This window comes from Balaenoptera musculus, chromosome 13, assembly GCF_009873245.2.
Source record: "Balaenoptera musculus isolate JJ_BM4_2016_0621 chromosome 13, mBalMus1.pri.v3, whole genome shotgun sequence".
Taxonomy (NCBI): domain Eukaryota; kingdom Metazoa; phylum Chordata; class Mammalia; order Artiodactyla; family Balaenopteridae; genus Balaenoptera; species Balaenoptera musculus.
Genome location: NC_045797.1, coordinates 27,358,612 through 27,376,859, shown reverse-complemented (window position 1 = coordinate 27,376,859; position 18,248 = coordinate 27,358,612). Strand labels below are relative to the sequence as shown.

The 18,248-nt window shown below is 52.6% G+C and overlaps 2 protein-coding genes across 5 annotated transcripts; one reads left to right on the top strand and one right to left on the bottom strand.

Annotated features, from left to right (window-relative positions):
• Nucleotides 1-1,321: 1,321 nt before the first annotated feature.
• On the top strand, nt 1,322-12,401 carry SMYD5 (SMYD family member 5). Of its 4 annotated transcripts, none has more exons than XR_005022409.1 (13): nt 1,322-1,443; nt 5,159-5,267; nt 6,039-6,178; nt 6,620-6,741; nt 7,123-7,192; nt 7,788-7,892; nt 8,719-8,781; nt 8,989-9,059; nt 9,375-9,481; nt 9,875-9,931; nt 10,321-10,456; nt 10,783-10,877; nt 11,545-11,588. XR_005022409.1 is itself a non-coding variant. In XM_036873320.1 (13 exons), the coding sequence occupies exons 1-13, from the start codon at nt 1,348-1,350 to the stop codon at nt 11,863-11,865; spliced, it is 1,203 nt and encodes a 400-aa protein (XP_036729215.1). In that variant the 5' UTR covers nt 1,322-1,347; the 3' UTR covers nt 11,866-12,401. The 4 variants fall into 4 exon arrangements, 3 of the variants coding, with proteins under 3 accessions (XP_036729215.1, XP_036729214.1, XP_036729216.1); XM_036873320.1 differs by lacking the exon at nt 10,321-10,456 and adding an exon at nt 11,718-12,401 and having other exon boundaries at nt 9,875-9,880; nt 11,545-11,615; XM_036873319.1 differs by lacking the exon at nt 10,321-10,456 and adding an exon at nt 11,718-12,401 and having other exon boundaries at nt 11,545-11,615.
• A 1,174-nt stretch (nt 12,402-13,575) lies between these two features.
• On the bottom strand, nt 13,576-17,703 carry PRADC1 (protease associated domain containing 1). The gene is made up of 5 exons (XM_036873322.1): nt 17,494-17,703; nt 15,440-15,540; nt 14,803-14,912; nt 14,355-14,522; nt 13,576-14,129 (listed from the first exon to the last, which is right to left on the bottom strand). The coding sequence occupies exons 1-5, from the start codon at nt 17,558-17,560 to the stop codon at nt 14,009-14,011; spliced, it is 567 nt and encodes a 188-aa protein (XP_036729217.1). The 5' UTR covers nt 17,561-17,703; the 3' UTR covers nt 13,576-14,008.
• Between the last annotated feature and the right edge of the window lie 545 nt (nt 17,704-18,248).

Here is an 18,248-nt window from a genome sequence, read left to right as displayed (position 1 = left end):
AGGAATCTACTCAGTTTCTTTCCAAGAAGCGTAGCTGATAGCCTACTCTTGTGAAGCCTGCCACCAACATTTCCAGAGCTAATTTCTCTAGCACTCCACATTCCCTGGCGGGCTTCCGTTGAGGGTATTCATTTAAAACACAGAATGACTTCTGGGTGTGGAGATGAACTGGTGGAAGGAGGACTGCCCTGCCACCTAGTGGTGAGAGAGGGCATGGTCCACACTGCTCTCCAGAGTTTTCTGTGGGAGGAAGGAAAGGCAGGGAGCAGGGGTGGCCTTGGAAAACCACCTGCCGCCAAGGCAGCTGACCATCGTCTCCAGGACCAAGCTGCAGCTGGAGGGAGGCCAGGGTCCAGCTTCAAGAACCCTCCTGTTCCTGTCTTCCGGGAATTCCTTCCTAATGCTGGACCCAGTCAGCTCTATTAAAGGAACACAGCTACATCTGCCTCTTCCAGGAACCACTGGCTCACTTTTTTTTTTTTTTTTAAATCACCAGCAGCGACCTATTCAGCAGTTACTGGGCTCTATCAAATCCCTAAATGTCACCATGAGACCGCAGCAGATGCAGACACAGGTCCCTTTTCAAGTAGCACAGAATCAATTGGAGCACGAGGGAACAAACTGAGACATGGTGGTCAGGCTTGGCTGTGGGGACAAATGTTCAGGTCAGTCCTGAACAAGAGAATAGGTTCCTCTCCTGTTGTCAGGACAATGTGCATCTGCGGACTCACTTCTGCATACAATTTCACGGGTCCTTAGACCCTCCAGCACCCCCAGGCTACAAGGTCCCTACGCCCTGAAGAGTCTGAGGAAGACACACGTCCAGCTTGATCTGTCGTAGGACAGTCTGCCCCGCTGCCAGACTGCCTAAGGAAATAGGAAATCTTGCGCCGGACTTTGTAGGATGGATAGGTGGAGTAAGCTAGTTCTTCCCTTCAGGTTGAGGGTCAGAGAGGATAGCAGTAAGTCAGCCCGTTGCTGTCCCACCCCATGACTGGGTCCAGAGAGCGCTTTACTCAAGACGGACCACTGGGTGGCAGAGACAACAGACACAAACGTGAACTCGGATACAGGTACACAGATCAAAACTACACGCACACACAAGCTCTGGTACTGGCCACGAAGATAGAGACAGAGGCAAAACTGTGCAAAGGCAGGCCTAGCTACACCCAGTAAACGAACTACTTAACCTACAGATACAGAAACCAAAAAGATCCAATTTAAGACCGGCTAGCGCGCAAACCCTCGCAGCCTCGGGGACACTCACGCTGGGGTCGGGGCCGGTGAGGGGCGGGGCCTGCCGGGTCGAGGCGGGGTCAAGGGTCAGCAGGCGGAGGTACGCCCAAGATGGCGGCCTCCATGTGCGACGTGTTCTCTTTCTGCGTGGGCGTGGCGGGCCGAGCCCGGGTCGCCGTGGAAGTGTGCTTCGTGAGCAGCGCCAAGGTGAGGCCGCGGCGGACCGTGCCGGGGTCCCCCACCCCGCCCGGCGTTGGAGACAGCCCCACCGGACCCCATGCCTGGAATCTAGAGGCTCCTCTGCCGCTCGGACGCTGCGGCCCGTTCCCGGCTCGGGGCCCGGGGCCTCCCTGTCCCCGCGCGCAGGGTTCCGGGGCGGTCATGCAGTGGTCCCGAGCCCGCTGAGTTTCCGTGCGCGTCCCCTGCCCCCGTGGAACCGGGCCTTTCCGCCAGTGGGGCCGGGGAGCGCCAGGCCGGGGGACATTACTTCTGGGTCCTGGGAGCTGTGGGCGGGACGTGCTGGGCAGGGGGAGCTGCAGTACAAAAACGCGTGGGTCCTCAGGGAACTTTCTGAGTGAGATTTGGGTGGGGGTTGAGGGAAAAGGCCAGGACACTTCACGAAGGGTCTTGGAGTGTTAAGGAGTTTGGACTGAAGCCCGTAGTAGCATTGAAGGGTTTAAATCAAGAGGGTGACATTTTGTTGTTTTGTTATCGTGTTTTAGAAGTTCATTGTAGAAAAAAAAACGCATGTAAGGAAAGAGAAGGTAAAACACTGAGAATCTTATATTTGTGCAAATACGTGCATATTAAAACGGTATTTCTAGAAACTGCTTTTTGATGCAGCAGTAAATATTTCAATATCAGTAATGCTACGTATTAATTTTTAAGAGTTGAGTAATAGTCTGTTTTATGGGAGGACCACTGTTCACTCAACAACTGCTCATTTATGGACCCTTATGTTGTATCTTGTTTTAAAATCCTGAGGTCAAAGATATTGGAGCTTAGTGTCTGTGCACACATCCTTTTGTTCTCACCAGCACTGAGTATTTTCTTTCTTGGTTATCTTTGCTGGTTGATATGTGCAAAATGATATCGCTTTGTTCTCATTTATATTTGTATAGTAATGAGGTTGAACAGTTTGTCATGTGTAGTGGCTGTGTGTATCCTTGGTCCTTGCCCTAGATGTCAGCCTTCTAGTCATCTGTCTCCTGCTCTCAACATCATCGTACTCATCCAGTTCCCGAACCTAACCTTCCACTGTCCTCTTTTCACTCCAGCGGTACCTGGAGCATTCCTCTCTTAACGTGATAAATCAGCTCCCATATCCTTGGCCTCCTCAGCTGCCCACAACTCCATCTCCACCCCGAGGCCTCCAGTGCTCGTCATTGGCTCACAGTTTGATGGTGTCTCAGTTCCATCGCTCCTAGCCTGCAGAGATATTCACCTTTACTTTCACTTCACCCCTATCTCTCAGGCCCCTCCTTTTTTTACTTCTTCCCTCTTACTTCATCACTTCAGCCACTCTCCTTGCCCAATTGTCCTGTCCTAGCCTTCTATCAAAACCCCAGCTCTGGAAGAATGAGCTGGCTTCCCTCTCCATGCCTACAACTGACCTGCTGCTGCAGAAGAATCACATGCCCAGACCTGGTGACAAGATGGCTTATCCTGGGCTTTTTGTCTCTACATTCATCAAGTGAGATTGGTTTGTGATTTTTTTTTTTTCCTTTATGGTATCTTCCTTAGGTTACCACATCAAAATTATGCTTGTTTGTTTTTTGTTTTTGTTTTTGTTTTTTTAATAGAGAAGCTTTCCATTTTTTCTCTGTTATTGAATAGTTTAAATAGCACAAGAATTACTTATTTGGTTTGAGACAGCTGGCTCATGAAACCATATAGGGGCGTCACATGGGGGTAGTTTTTGACCACTTTCTCTATTGCCTCTATGGATATTGGCAGGAGTGATTTCCAAAATTTTACCAATTGCTATGCCAGGGACATGACCAGTCAGAACAGAAACCAGACCAAATATGGTAGATGTCAACCGGGATGCTGTACTAATGCACATCAGGCAGGTATTGGCATTTCAAGTCTGTCTTGGCTTCCTTCCTTTTGAATTCACTTTTGGCACTTAATATTTTTCTAGAAAATAATTTAATAAAGAATTAATTTACTACATAGTCTTAGATTTTTTGGTACAATCTTTTTTTTTTTTTTAAACTTAAACTTTTCAAATTGGAGATAACTTTGCATAGTTTGTACCCTTTCCATTCAGGTTCCATTCTCTCCAATCTTCTTGGTAATATGAATTAGAGTTGTTTTTCTTGAAATACTTTATATGTTTGGGGGATAAGTGGTTTCATAGAGGAACAGCTCTGATTCTTTCCTTTGCTTTACTAAATATTTCCTACATTTGGTCCTCCAGAAAGAGGGAGAAAGAGATCAATATTTATTCAATATTGAGATTTGAGATTGTCAGAAGTAATGTGGATACCTGTCTATATCTTGTTGTCCCACAGAGGAAGGCCAGGTTTTCATTTTGCTGGGTGGGTCCCAGGGGCTACTAGGCATGGAGGTGGGCTTCTAGAAAGACAACCAGGCTGCATCCACGGCTTTGCCAGTGGTTTTGTTCCAGCTGTCCCACTGTACCATATTAGAGCTCCCAGAGTTATTCACAGGATTGAGATTTGTGGCTCACGGGGTGCTCAGGGCCTGTCCAGGTCTATACATCCTGCTGCTCTGATTTTGGGAGGTGCCCCTGTCTATCCAGAGTGCCAGTGCAGAAGGAAACCGGGAGCTACCCAGGAGGCCACATGACAGGACACTTCACTGCTGTGTCAATCATTTCCTTTCTCTCTCTTTTCATGACAGTTCACTGTTGGCAGGGGCACCACTCTGTATAGTGGGAGAAAGTGCCCAGCTGGGCCAGTAACTGCCTAGGTTCTGAAGCTGTCTCCTGAGTCCCTTTGCACATGTGAGAGATGGCAATTCAACAGTTGTTTTCTCATCCTTCATCCCATACATATCTACAGTGCTTTAGACCAGTACTTCTCATTTAATGTGCATATGAATCACCTGGGCATCTGCAGCTGATTTTAACAATGCAGATTCTGATTCAGCACGTGTGGAGTGGGGCCTGAGATTCTGCATTTCTAACATCTCCCAAGCAATACCCATGCTGCCCAGTCCATCACTTCACTTTGAGTAGTAAGGAGCTAGAGTTCATGAAATTCCTTCACCTGTGCTATATCATTGCATCCTGGAAACTACCTGGTAGGTATTATTATAATACCCGCTTTTCACATGGTAAAAAAGTGAAGCAACTGGCTCAAAGTTTCACAGCAAGTTAGCATTAGGACTGGCGCTAAGATTAGTCATTCCTTTCAGTGTAACACCTGAGAACTTGTTGGGTACCAGGTACTATGTATGCTAGGTGCTGTGAGTACCCAGCTGACCAGGGAAGAAGGGCATATTCTCCCGCATAGGCCTCTCCCTCCCGTGGTGTAGGATTTCTCTGCAACCCTGAGGAGCAGCTTCACGACTGGGATCCTGGAGGGGCACGTGGGTGACTCAGAGAAGGCCGCCCTGTACCAGTTCCTGGTACTGGAGGCTCCAGCCTGCTGTGAACCTTGGCCCTGCTCTGGCCATCCTAAAAATTCTCCTCTCATTAGTCTGACACGGCTGATGTGGTGGCTCTCTTCCCATCCCACGCCCTCTGCTCTGGACAGGCTGGTAGAAGTGCGACTGAAACTGGGCAGAGCTGCATTTCCAGAGGAGGCAGTCACGGAGGGTGCCGACCACGCTCCATGAACCCTCCTGAGGCAGAGGCTTCTGACGGGAGGGAAGCACGTGGGGGTGAGGAGCCCCTGAAGCTATGTCCTCTGTCTCTTCTTATGGCCATCCTATTCCTTCTCTGCCCTCTTAGGGAAAGGGGTTGTTTGCCACACAGCTGATCCAGAAGGGGGAGACCATATTCATCGAACGGCCCCTGGTGGCTGCACAGTTTCTCTGGAATGCACTTTATCGCTACCGAGGTGAGCACATCTCACCTACTCCTGAGGGCTGTTGGGCCCAGCAGCGTTTGCGCATGGAAGAGAGTACGTACATCCCTACCGGCTGACGTCTCTAGGACTCCAGGTGTTGGGAGGAAAGTGCAACTTCCCTTGGAGAGCTGCGCCTGAGAACCATGCCTCTGTCTAATCTCAGGCCATTTGCGGCTGTAAGCCTGCTGCAGAGAGGTTCTTCCAAAGTGCTCCCTGGGGGAGGACTGTCACTCAGGTGGAACTCAGTGTGGCCTATACTGTAAGGTACTAGATGTCGTGCTGAAGGGCTCTGTGCCAAAGTGGAGCCCCCTACCAAGAGGAGACCCCATGCCCCTTGGTTAAAAAAGGCTGTTAGGGGTCGGAGACAAATAGGACGCTCTTAGCTTTGCCAGTCACGTGCTTTTTTCACACTTTTCTTGGGCTAGAGAAAAATCTGTGAAAGGAGGGTCACTCGGCTCCAGAATGTGGGGAAAGCCCAGTTTGGGGGCTGGGTGGGGAGCCCCATAGACTAAGTCCCATCAAGAAGCAGAGGGAGTCTGCCGGGATGGGTGGGGACTCCGGGGAGGGAAGAAGGCATCATCTATAATGCGTGTGAAATTCACTCATTTAACATAGTCATTCATTCACTCACTTCTCAGACTTTTATTGAACACCTTCTCTGAGCTAGGTGCTATATTAGCCCTGGGGATATTGCTGTGAAAAGGGCAAATGCGGCCCCTGCTCTCAAGACACTTAATTGTCATGTCTGGCTCTCTCCCCCAGCCTGTGACCACTGCCTTCGGGCACTGGAGAAGGCAGAGGAGAACGCCCAGAGACTGACTGGGAAACCAGGCCAGGTTTTGCCTCACCCTGAGCTGTGCACTGTGCGCAAGGACCTGCACCAGAATTGTCCCCGCTGCCAGGTGAATATCCCTGGGGGCTAAGCTGAAGTCCTCTCTGGGGAGACAGGAGTGAGGACAGACTTGGTCATGGCCCTTGAGAGCCCGAATGTAGGGAAAGACATTAAAAAGACATTACTGTTCCAGTTTCGTCCTCTCTGTTCCAGTCCCATTGTGTAGAAAATAGGCTTGGTGGGAGCTTGCCCTCTTCCTAGGAGCCTGGCAGGGGCCCTTCCCTGTACCTGAGAAGCAGTCTCTCCTTCCCATGGTTTTACAAGCCTGGGTCAGGTGCCCCTCTCACATGCCCCCAGAACACTGTGTGCTTTTTCATCTCATAATACCACTGACTACTGCTCAGGGGGTATTTGTGGAAGGAGTGCAGTTAGAGGAGGTGAGACCACATGGGTGTCTGTGCCTCACCCCGCTGCCAGATCCTAAGGTGCTGACCTCCACCTCCCCTAACAGGTGACGTACTGCAGTACAGAATGTCTACTAGCCGCAGCTGAGCAATACCATCAGGTCCTGTGCCCAGGCCCCTCCCAGGATGACCCCCTGCATCCTCTCAATAAGCTGCAGGAGGCATGGAGGTAGGTAGCATTTCCTCTCTTCTTTCCTTTATCCTTCCCTCCCTGCCTGCCTTCCCCGTGCTTAGTGGATGCAGCCATCTTTGTTAAGTTACCACCCCCTAGATTTTTCCTCCATTCTTAGGGCTGAACTATCACCCATTCCCCCTGCCTTAAATCTGAGCCGCCAGTCCCACCATTCTCAGCATTTTACGCACTCCCAGAAAGAGCCCCATTAAGCCCATAGGGGTATAAAATCCTGCCCAAGTCCTTGCCAATGACTTTCTCTCTTTGGTTATAAATGAGATTGGTAGGAAAGATTCTCTGTAGTAATCAGACTGGGCGTCCCTGAATTCAGCTACTGGGGAGAGAATTTCTAGGCCAAGCCTTTTTCTTTCTCCCCAGGAGTGTTCACTACCCCCCTGAGACTGCAAGCATCATGTTGATGGCCCGGATGGTGGCCACGGTGAAACAGGTGAGCCCACCTGATCTTCTCAGGGAAGCTGACTCCGGCCTCATTCAACCCTTGGCCTCAGTTTTCTTCTCACCTTAACACTCTGGCTTGGATACAGAGTTCCTTCTGGGCTTCCCAAAGGAGAGCTGCTTGCTGTGTAAACCTTAGGAGTAGCTAACCATAGATCTAGCAGGGGAAGTGGGGGCTCATCTTGCCTGTGGTCTGTGACCTATGGGTGACTTCCTGTGCAGCAGCAATTCATATATAAGCACCACCTTTTCAGGATTGTGTCTCTTAGATAAAGCAAGAGAAGCCACTCTGACCCCTTTAGTATTGTTGCTCCTCAGCCTCATTCTGTTTTCCCAAGTGTCGTGAACTGGCTAGGTTGGCACCAGCTGCGAAGATGGTTGGGTGTGGGCAGGGTGTGGAGGAAGGGTCTACTTAGAAGCTCATGTGTGATGGTGTTTCTCTGAGGGCAGGGGCTTTAGAATGACAGCTTACTCCTCCCACACGGGCAGGAGTGGCAGTAAAGAGGAGGGTATCCGTGAGTCCATGTGTGCACATGCATGCGTGAGCATGTGTGAACCTGACCCTGAAGTATATTTGTTCACTGCAGGCGAAGGATAAGGATCGTTGGATCAGGCTCTTCTCCCAGTTCTGTAATAAAACGGCCAATGAGGAGGAGGAAATTGTCCACAAACTCCTAGGGGACAAATTCAAGGTTGGTCTCCCCACATGACCCTCCCACCGCCCCCCAGTAGCCTGGGGATGTCCGTGGCTACCTAAGGGAAGCTCCACATTTGCTGCCTTCCCAGCCACAGGAAGAAGTTAGAGCCTGGGTCCAAAAATCTGTTCAGAGACTTGTATTCCTGCCGCTATTTAACTTCATGACCTAATGTGGACTTAAAATTGGGAAGTGGGGTGATGACAGAGGATGGAAGGGCTGGGTGCCCTGATGTGGGAAGGCAGGACCCCATGATAGGATTCGCAGTGGGCGAATCAAGTGTAATGGAAAATGGAGGGCTGGGGGTTCCACAGGGTCAGGGAGCGGTGTGAAACAATTTTAGTTGCCAGTGTACTGAGCACTTGCTTCAAATCAGAGTTACACATTCTCCCTGAGAATAGCAGACTTCCATGCAGGAGCTGCCTGAAGGTGGAGGTAGGTGTGTGAAAGGGCATCTGGGGTGGGCCTTCCTGCACTGAATCTGGGGAAAGGAGGGGGAGGGTCAAGCTGGTCTGGAGGCTGGGGCAGGGAGCCTGGAGGGTGGTGGTGAGGACAGAAATTCTAAGCCAGGTTGCCTCCGCCCTGCTGGTACAAGGGCTAGAAAATAGGGAGGAGTTTGGGGTTCGCTACCCTGGGTTGGAACAGGCCAGAGACTGCCAAGTCTCTAGGAGATAAGGATTCTGTGGCTTTCGTTTGCCCCCAGGGAAAGCTCGGTCTACAGAGCTCGCCCTCTTCCTTCCCTTACGTGGTCTTCTGGGCCCTGCCTGGGTGCTAATGGGAAATCCCCAGGGATGCAAGTCTCTCCCTGCTTCCCCTAAACCAGGGCCAGCTGGAGCTTCTGCGGAGACTCTTCACAGAGGCCCTTTATGAGGAAGCACTCAGCCAGGTGAGTGTGGGGAAGGTGGGACCAGTGGCCTCCCAGGCACTCCAGCTCTCCAGGAGCAACCAGGTCAGCGTCTCCTACTGGGACAGCTAAGCCAGAGCAGACCTGGTCTTCTGGAGTTGGGATGGGACTGACTCACAGCAGACTTCCACAACAGGAAGAAAAGCTAGTGGCTGTAACCCGAGTGCTCTTCTCCCTTTCTCCCCACAGTGGTTCACTCCAGATGGATTCCGGTCTCTCTTTGCTCTTGTTGGGACCAATGGCCAAGGAATTGGGACCAGGTTAGGAGGGAATGTTCCAGAGCTGTTGGACTTGTCCCTCAGGGCTGGGGTGGGAGATGGACTGAGGAAGGTAGCCACATCTCTTTTCAAGACTAGGGTGGGGCAGGGTGTGACTCTGGCCAGAATGCTGGACTAAACTCAGTGGTGGAGGTCAGAAAGACTGAGTCTTGGGAGCACTTGGTCTGTTGGGGAAGGACACACCCACCCACCCCCACCCTCCCCCCGGAGAAAGAAATGGACTTAACTTGCTTGGAGTGGGAGAGCCCTGTGAGCTGGGCCTCTTCCTCTCCAACCATGGCTGCCTGGGACCCCCAGCTCCCTGAGCCAGTGGGTCCATGCCTGTGACGCTCTGGAGCTGAAGCCTCAGGACCGTGAGCAGCTGGACGCCTTCATTGACCAGCTGTACAAGGACATCGAGGCAGGTTGGTGAGATGGAGCCTGGGCCTCACCCAACTTTGGAGACATCCATCAGTTAGGCAGTGGACACAGTCTTCCCCCAGGGAGCTCTGAGTTCGTGGTTGGGGAAGGTAATCCCTGTGTGCCTATGGGAAGCTTCAGATCTGTCTGCAGGACATACACGAGAAATGGCTCCGCGATCTGTGCAGAGGCTTGATGCTGGGGGTGGGGGAGGGCCGGACAGTAAGGTGGTACCATTTATAGGAAAGCAAGGCTTGCGCCTCAGAGAAGCAATTTCAGGTAAAATAGTAGTGATTGGGTGGCAAGACAGTGGAGCCACTGCCTGTCCTTATAAGCCTAGTTCCCTTTTCCCACCTATAACGTGGATGCAATAACATCTGCATATTACTGTCTTACAGCAACTGGTGAGTTTCTTAACTGTGAAGGATCTGGCCTCTTTGTGCTGCAGAGCTGCTGTGAGTCCCGGCATTGAGAAGGGGTAGCGTCACAGCTGCAGTTCATCTCTCTTGGCCCCTTCTGGGCTGGTAGAGTTGAGTCTGGGAGTGGGGTTAGGGCTGAGCTTCCTTGGGGATTTCCCCTCAGCCTTCTCCTTCCATTATTTTTTCATTCATTTATTGGACTCTTGTGCCTTGATATAAAACCTTCCAGTGGGCTAGGCCCAGTGCTAAGGCAGGGCACAGAGCTCTGATTCTTGCAAAGGGGAGCCTGGGTTTTGCCCCACCACTGCCCTGTGAGCTTTGGTAGGAGAGTTTTGTGACAGCCCGGGAGGAGCTCAGGCTGGAAGGCAGTCTCATCAGCACCTGATGGAGGGGGCAGAGCCAGCTCAGACTGTTGTCTTTTCCAGATCCCAGCCTCCCACCCTCTGCTCTCCTCACTGCAAAACCTTCCTCCCAGGCTCTGGGGACACTACTCCTCCCAAACTAGGCTCTCAGAGGGCCTGGCTCAGCTGTTACCAGACATCCAATAACAGACAGGACTGAGTTAAGTGGCCTGGCACGGGCATCCCTTTCACAGCCCTGTCCCTCCCTTTGTGAGACACTGGGAACGCATCTGAGGATCAAGTTGACCAGTGAGGAGAGAAGGGGCAGTCATGGCAGGAGGGGAGGGGAGCGATGCGGGAGTGCATTAGTGCCTGTGCTCTTCCGGAAAGAGCACTGGACAGGGATATAGGAAACTGGGGTCCCAAGACCTGCCTAGCCCTAGCAGGGATCAGAGAACAAGGAAAGATGGGACCCAGTGCTCTGCACAGTTAAGGCTGTTATTTTTATTAGTCAACAGTCCTCATTACCTGCCTCTCATGACCCAGGCAACCACAGCTGTGTCCCCAATGCAGAGACCTCCTTCCCAGAAAACAACTTCCTTTTGCATGTCACCGCCCTGGAGGATATTAAGCCAGGAGAGGTGAGGGGGCCAGTAGCTGTCGGGGTGGGTGGGCAGTGGGCCTTGCAAGTTCTCTCCAGGAATTGGGAGCAGCAGTGGCTACAGTCCCAAGTTCAGGCTGTTGGGTTGAATCCCCACATGCTCCAGGACATGAGTCTTCCCCATGAGTATACTCTAACCCCACCCCACTTCAAAAAATAACTCCAGAAAGCCTCAGAGCAGTGTTTCAGAGACAGCTGTGTGCCTAAGTTCTTGTCCCCAGCTATCTTTTGATCAAGGAATCTGCAGCATCTAAGGAAGCAGGACACGGCCCTTTGTAGCTTGGACTGTGGGGTGCTAGTGTGGGTTTGGGGCCCTGGCTCTTAGAGCTGTGCACGGAGCCTGGCTGAAACTTCTTTCAGGGCAAGTAGCTTCACACCAAGATAACGTCTGCCCCAGCCACAGACCTTGGCCATGGCCCGAGGCCAACCATAGCCCCCTGTCTCAGAGACAGATTGTGAAAGCCTCATAGTGGCCTCTGCTGTGAGCACAGGGGAGTGGATCAGGGTGGCCTGCTCCTTCGCTGAAGGGCAGCTCTGGCTCCTGGGGATGGGGCAATGGTTGGACATAGGGCAGAGGCTGGGGAGGCCCTAATCCCATCTGTTAGAAAGCACAGACTGTCAGAGCCCACCTCTCTTCTGCCCGTTAGGAAATCTGCATCAGCTACTTAGACTGCTGTCAGCGGGAGCGCAGCCGCCACAGCCGCCACAAGATCCTCAGGTGCCAGCTGGGGGTGTGCTGGGCTGCCGGGCTCTGGGCTTCTCCGTGCTGGTGGCTGCCTGACTTTGTACCCTCACCATCAACCCCCCCAACCCTCTGCAGGGAGAACTATCTGTTCGTCTGTTCCTGCCCCAAATGTCTGGCAGAGGCTGATGAACCCAACATGACCTCTGAGGAGGAGGACGAGGAAGAGGACGAGGAAGGAGAGCCGGAAGATGCTGAGCTGGGGGATGAGATGACTGATGTGTGATGTCACCCTGCCTAGAAGTGGTCCTACCCCAGACCCTGCCAGAAGAGGGGGCCTTGCCCCAGAGCAGAGGCTTGGAAGGAACTCCCACTCCTGTTGCCTGCTTTCCCCCCATGCCAGCTCTGTTTCTTCCAGAGGGTAAGACAGGCTGGACCCTAGGCCCTCCATCTCCCGCCAGACCTCATGCCCAGGACACTGCTGCTGAGCGGCTCAGGCTCTGCGTTGTCACTGAGCCTCTCAGAACTGGCCTCCCCCTGAGGTACGGGTGTAAGTGGCTGGAACCAAGGTCACGGCCTAACAGTGTTTCTTCCCCTTGGCCCCATGGCCCCGCTTACTCATCCACCTGAGGCTTCACCCTCCTCAACTCACTGTTGGTGGGGGGGCGGTTGGGTCACAAAGTGGCAACCTGAGAACAGCCTGACTCCACTGAAGAAGAGAGGGGGTTAGACACCCTTACCCTCTTCCCCACTAGCACAGCTGGGAGAGGCAGGAGGGAGGAACTGGGCCTCCAGAGTACCTTCCCTAAGGCTTTCTGCGGGGCAACACCGAACCAGGGGGATTACCTCCCTCTGCTCACCTCCCCACACCCACCATTTAGACATCTGGGGAGTAGAGAATCTCCCCAGACAACAGACTCTGTCCTTATGCCTTGCCTCTCAGGCCCTGGCACAGTGGCTGGCCTCACAGGGTATGGAAGAGGTCTCTGCCTCCCTTGGGAGGGACATCATCACCCCTTCCTCCCCCCTCCTCCCACTGAGGACTCTAGCAGCATGGCTGAGCTCTGGGGGATGAAAGGCCTGTGCTCCTTAATTTAGGATGTCCTAGAGTCTTCTAGAGCATGAGTCAGTAAGGGGCTCTCCTAGTCTCAATCTCCGTCTTTAGGATCCCTGCAGAGGAACATTGAAGTCTTCCAGAAACCTAGGAGAGCTAGGCTAGATACTCAGATTAGCCCTGACTGTGTCCCTCTCCTCCCCAGATTAGCACTGCCCCTTACTCTTGGGTTGGAAGCTGTGGAAGTTATAACCCATCACCTGCAATTCCTTTCTGCCTACCTTTCCTGAGGGGCCTGCCACATGCCCCTGCTGAGGGATCCCAGGGAGGGCAGGTGCCGCCCCACAGGCCCTTTCCTGCATCATGAGCCAGGTGGAATCTGCCTGTCTGGCCTACTGGGTTCTTAATCCTTCACAGCAGCCAGCACCCCCTCCTCCCCACCTGCCCACTGTTCTCAATAAAATATGAGTGGTGACAGGCCTTTGCAGGAATGCTTTGTGGAGAATGGCTTGACAAGCTGCTCCAGGAAGGCAGCAGTCACACAGGTGGTGCAAAAGTGCATAGGATAGAGCAGGTGACGGCAGGAGATGGGAGCTCCAGCTCCCCAGTTTGGGGTCATCCCTGGTCTTGCCTATACTCTGCTGTGCAAATGTTTCTAAAGTCCAAGAGCAGGGCTCCTCTGAGGCCCAATGTGGGTCCTCAGTACCAGGCTACAAGATGGGGCTTTTGCTCAGGGACTGAACTACAGCTTCCCAAGTTTTTGAGCAGGAGGCTGTTGTGATCCAACATTAGCAATCTGAGCACTGGTCCTAAGGGGCCTTGGGCAAGTCATGTATCCTCTCTGGGCCTCAATTTCCTCCCTTCAAAACAAGAGCATGGGACCAGATAAGTGTTTGAAGGCCCGTCCCACCCCTGTGTGCTTTTACTCTAGGACACAGTTACAACCCTGATGAGAGGCTTTATTGCTAAAAAGTCAGTAAGGGTTTATTATGTAGTCCTCAAACACCAGCTCCTTATACCATTCCAGCAACTGCTGTGAAAGACCCTGGGTGGGGAGGCTGAAGCCAGGTGGGATGTGACAGGTCTCAGATGGCTCTCAGACCACCTGCTGTTGGCCCCTTTAGTTCCAGACCCTAGCCCATAAGACCTGGGGCCTGGCTCTTGCCTCTTCCCATAGCATGAGACAACTTAGGAGCCCAGGGGAGGGAAGGCCAGTGGTGTGGCTTCCTTCAACTTAGCCAAGGCCCAAGCCCTTTTCCTCTACCTGGCTCCCCCAGTCCCCAAATGCTATCCCCAAGTCCCAAACAGCAGAATTCCTGGATTTTCCCCTTCCCAGCCCAGAGTTGCTTATGGCTGGAATGTAGGACCAACTCTTCTACCAGAAGGTCCAGGGCGGTTGCAGCAGCTCAAAGGTGGGGATGCTGGTGACATTGACTGGGATGGAAATGATGGCCCATGGCAGCCCATGCTGTTCCAGGGAGCGGCGGATCATGTAGCTGGGAGAGCATGAAGAGAGGTGGTGATGGTCACTTTCCTGGCACCCCATCCTGCCCCACTGTCCCCATCACTCTGGGAGTTCCAGAGCCTGAGGACTTTTTTGGCCCTCCAACCAGGGCATCCCAAGATGAGGCTTGTGGGTAGGGACTGGTGATTGCCCTTGACCTCCCCGAGTCATGGCACCCAGCTTGGTGCTGATACAGCCAGAGACAAAGAGCCCTCACCCATCTCGGCCAAGCAGGAAGAGGGCAGGGATGTCAGCTGTGCGCTGGGTACTGTCTTGGATCATCTCCACGTAGAAGCTGTCATTGTCAACTGCGTTGTCAGAGATGATCACTGCCCGCCCACCGTGCTCCTGCACCACCCGGGTCTTGGAGAGGAAGGAGCAGCCCCTGGAAGAGGTGGTGATGAGACCAAAGGAAAGGCGGGGTCCTAGCTCTCTGTTCCCCAGACCACCACCCTGGGAAGATGAAAGGAGGGCCCTGGAGGCTTTTCTATAAAGGCTCACAAGTAAATGGCCAAAGGCTTGGATAATCTTAAGATGTTTCTTAAAGACCCTTAAAAAGATGAATTATTTAAAAGCAGCTATTTCAAAGCATCACCACCAACATTGATCTCAGAATCTACCCTATGCCTGCCTTCCCCTTGTGCCCATGCCTGTCCGCTCCTTACCCCCTCTCCACCAGAGCGATCTGGTCCTGGATGAAGAAACCGTTGCTGAGTTCCCCGCAGGCCTCTGAAGGTTCAGCAGGGACAAGGTGAATCTGCTCATACCTTGTATGCTGAAAGACATTTAGACAGGTGAGAGTGTGGGGAGACACACCTGCTTTAGAACTGGGCTGACCATCCCACGTTATCAGCTTCTCACAAAGTGTGAGGGAAATGAGGAACGATTTCTGTGTACTGGACACTTGAGCATTTTTACTTAATTCTCACAAAGGTCTGTCTAGTCCTATCCCACCCTGCCTTTCCCAGACATAGGTAGGGAAGTTGGTATGGACCCAGAGAGGGGAAGTAACTTGCCTTGAGTCATGTTGTTCAGAGGTGGAGCTAGCAGAGCCCTTGATTTTTCACTACATCGTGTCCCTAAGAAAACAGCTTTTCCCTCTGTGGTGCCCAGGTCTGTATTATACCCAGAGGAATAGCTGGAAGCCCTTCCTGGCTCTGTAGCCCCTGGAAGACAGAGCTGGATTCTGCCCCCTTCTCTGTCCCAGCACTCAGGTATGGGTTGAAGCGATGAGGGTCACCTCAACTTAGTGTGGGGAATGTGGAGACAGGATCAGAGATGAGGGGGCCTCCCTGAACTTACAAAGATACCACCAAAGTCCTTGGCAGGTGTGGCTGTGAAGATATATCGAATGTCCCCAGGACTCAGCACTTGAAAGTACAAATAATCATGGATGCGTAAGCCTGAAAGGTAAAATGTACAGGTGAGAAGGCTCCAGGGAAAAAAGCTGGTTCAGGTTCAGATCATGGACCCCATGCCTTCAACGGGGCTGGTTAAGGTCTGGGCCCAGAGACTCAGCTTCAGCCAGTTGGGTCTTCCAGGTGGGTAGGATAGATGGTCTCTGCCCTGGAGAGGATAGAGTTGATGCAGACAGAGTTAGTAACCCCAGAGATTTACAGCTATTGCTGCTGCTGCTTACACAGGTGAGCCAGGAAGACAGAACTCCAGTGTTAACCTGAGGGTTAATTCATTGATCTTTGCTCTGAAGCAGACTTGGGAATTTCAAGATGGAGATGTGGTAGCCTGCGTACAAACCAGCTGTCACCAAAACTTAAAAGTTGACTCTGGTTCCACTGCCATCCCCCTAGTCCAGCCACTATCATTTCTTGTCCTGGCTGTTGCAGCTTTTTAACTGGTCTACTTTAGCCTCCATTTTTGCTCCCTACGGTCCATTCACCCAATAACTGCCAGGGATTTTCTTAAAACATCTTAAAGCAAATATCATGTCACCACTTCAGTACCCTTCAATGACTTCCCTTTGCACTTAAAATCTAAACTTAACTCTGGTCTGCAAGGCCCTGCTTGATCTGGCCCTCCAACCTCATCTCTTCCTATGTTCAAGCTACACTGCCCTCCTTTCAGTTTCTTCACATCTCCAAGGCTTCTTGCAAGTTCCCTCACCCTATCCCCACCTCTACCCCTTTATATGGCTCACTTCTATTCATCCACCAGGTCATAGCTTAAATGTCACTTTCTCAGAGAAACCTGCCCTGTGACTGCTCTCCCCTTATGCCCATTCAAAATGTACTTTTTCTCCAATGACACTTCTAACATCATTTGTAATTATACAGTATTTATAATTTTTTGTTTATTGTCTATCTCCTGCACTAGGACAAGGACCTAAGTTTGTAACTTCATTCAATACTGTATCCACACTATCTAACATAGTGGCTAGGATACAGTTGGTGCTCAAAAAGGTTGTTGAATGAATGAACAACTATTTCCAGCTCCACTGCTTTGAGGAAGGGAATTGCCAGAATAACCAGATATTTCTGGGGTGTGGATCTCTTCAGCACCAAAGTGTAATGTTTTACCTGAACTTAAGTCCCTGGTTTCCTTAGCCCAGAGAGACTGAGGAATGTGAAAGGGTGGAAGTTGCTGCCACAGGTCTGTTAGTCAATCAACAAACTATCAAGTCGCTACTGTGTGCCAGAGCGTTGGGATGGATTGTGGCTTTAGCTGTCCTTTTCTACTGTCCAAAATCAGCCGCCAGGTAGAACTCCACTGGCTTGGCACTGGGCTACATATATGGCCTTTTATCCCGGGAGTGGAGACTTCCCATCGGGTACAGATACACTCCCAAGGAAGCTTTCCTGGATTAGCACTAAACTTCCCCTCCTCCCCACACACATCTTTGCCTGGCCTTTGCATCTGCTGATCTGTATAAATCAAGTGTAGGTATACACATGTGCTCACGTACGTATATGGGTGTATGTTTATGTTCTCGTGTAGGTGCAAACAAGTTGGGTGTGTACGTATGTGCTAGTGCCTGTGAACCCACGTGTAGCAACGTGTGGCCCCGTTTACGTATGTGAGTGCTCACGTTATCTCCAGCTTGTAGTATCGCTAGTTGCTCCTTGTTGCTCGCCCCCTTCGCCACCTAAGTCAGCGCTAGTGGGGGTAGGGGGAGTCTTACTTCGACGTGGGGGGCTGAGGACTCACAGCCCAGCCTCAGGCCGCACCCAGTTCATGTCCCTGGGGAACCACTACCCACCCACTCCAGGCGCCCGTCTCTGAACCTGCCCTGCTCCGAATTCCCGGGGTCCCCAAGGTGACCCGTGGCCCCCGGCCCGAGACGGGCTTAAGCTGGACCGCCAGCCCCGCCCTGAAGCGCAGCCCCGCCCGTTGCCGCTCACCGTGGGCCGCGACGCACGCGGGGAGCCAGAGCACGAGACAACACCAGCCCGCGGCGCCGGCGACCATCTCCAGGGCCCGGCCCGGCGCCGCGCTTCCTCCAGCCGCCCTGCAGCGCGTAGCTCGCCGGACTTCGGCCTGACAGCTGCTCTGGACTACCGCCCCCAGACCCGCTCACGCCGCCGGTTGGCGCACCGGAACGAGGCCCAGGGCTGATTGGTTCTGACGCCTGCTCGTGTAGCCACATTTTCCGCCCCTGTGCCCGCCCACTTCCTATTGGTGGAGCGAAATGGGGCCGAGGAATGATTTGTTTAAACTCTTAACTGCAACTGCCGTCCTCGCCCCAGCATTTCTCAGATTGGATGCGACTCCGTAGGACCTCGCTGGCTGGCGGGGCAGGAGAACTGCAGGTGGGAGACCCGCAGGACTCGCCTCAGCCGCCGAAAGTCTTGGCCAATCAGCTCGTGCGGTCTCGGCCGGATCCTTCCTGTGGCCGCTTCGCAAGACGACGATTTACCTTCCCCTAGTTGTGCTTTCCTCCTTCCCATCCCCTTTGGGAAGGCATTCGTCTAGCGCCCAGGTGGTCTCCGGCGACCCCTGCCTAGTTCCACCCGCGCTTGCGCTCTCATAGTCAGTAGGCTCTGGGGACATAGACTGATGTACACGACCCTCGAGGAAGCTCTGCCCAGTGCCGAGCCAGAAAACGAGCATTGGGGCCAGGTGCCCGCGCCCGTTTATCTACCATTTGCTGTACAAC

Coding starts and splice junctions, on each gene's coding strand:
- PRADC1 (XM_036873322.1), bottom strand. CDS start 17,560: ATGGTCGCCGGCGCCGCGGGCTGGTGTTGTCTCGTGCTCTGGCTCCCC. Junction 15,541..17,493: donor CGCGTGCGTCGCGGCCCACG/GTGAGCGGCAAC, acceptor TTTACCTTTCAG/GCTTACGCATCCATGATTAT. Junction 14,523..14,802: donor ATCGCTCTGGTGGAGAGGGG/GTAAGGAGCGGA, acceptor CACCTCTTCCAG/GGGCTGCTCCTTCCTCTCCA.
- SMYD5 (XM_036873319.1), top strand. CDS start 1,348: ATGGCGGCCTCCATGTGCGACGTGTTCTCTTTCTGCGTGGGCGTGGCG. Junction 10,878..11,544: donor AGGATATTAAGCCAGGAGAG/GTGAGGGGGCCA, acceptor TCTGCCCGTTAG/GAAATCTGCATCAGCTACTT. Junction 11,616..11,717: donor AGCCGCCACAAGATCCTCAG/GTGCCAGCTGGG, acceptor AACCCTCTGCAG/GGAGAACTATCTGTTCGTCT.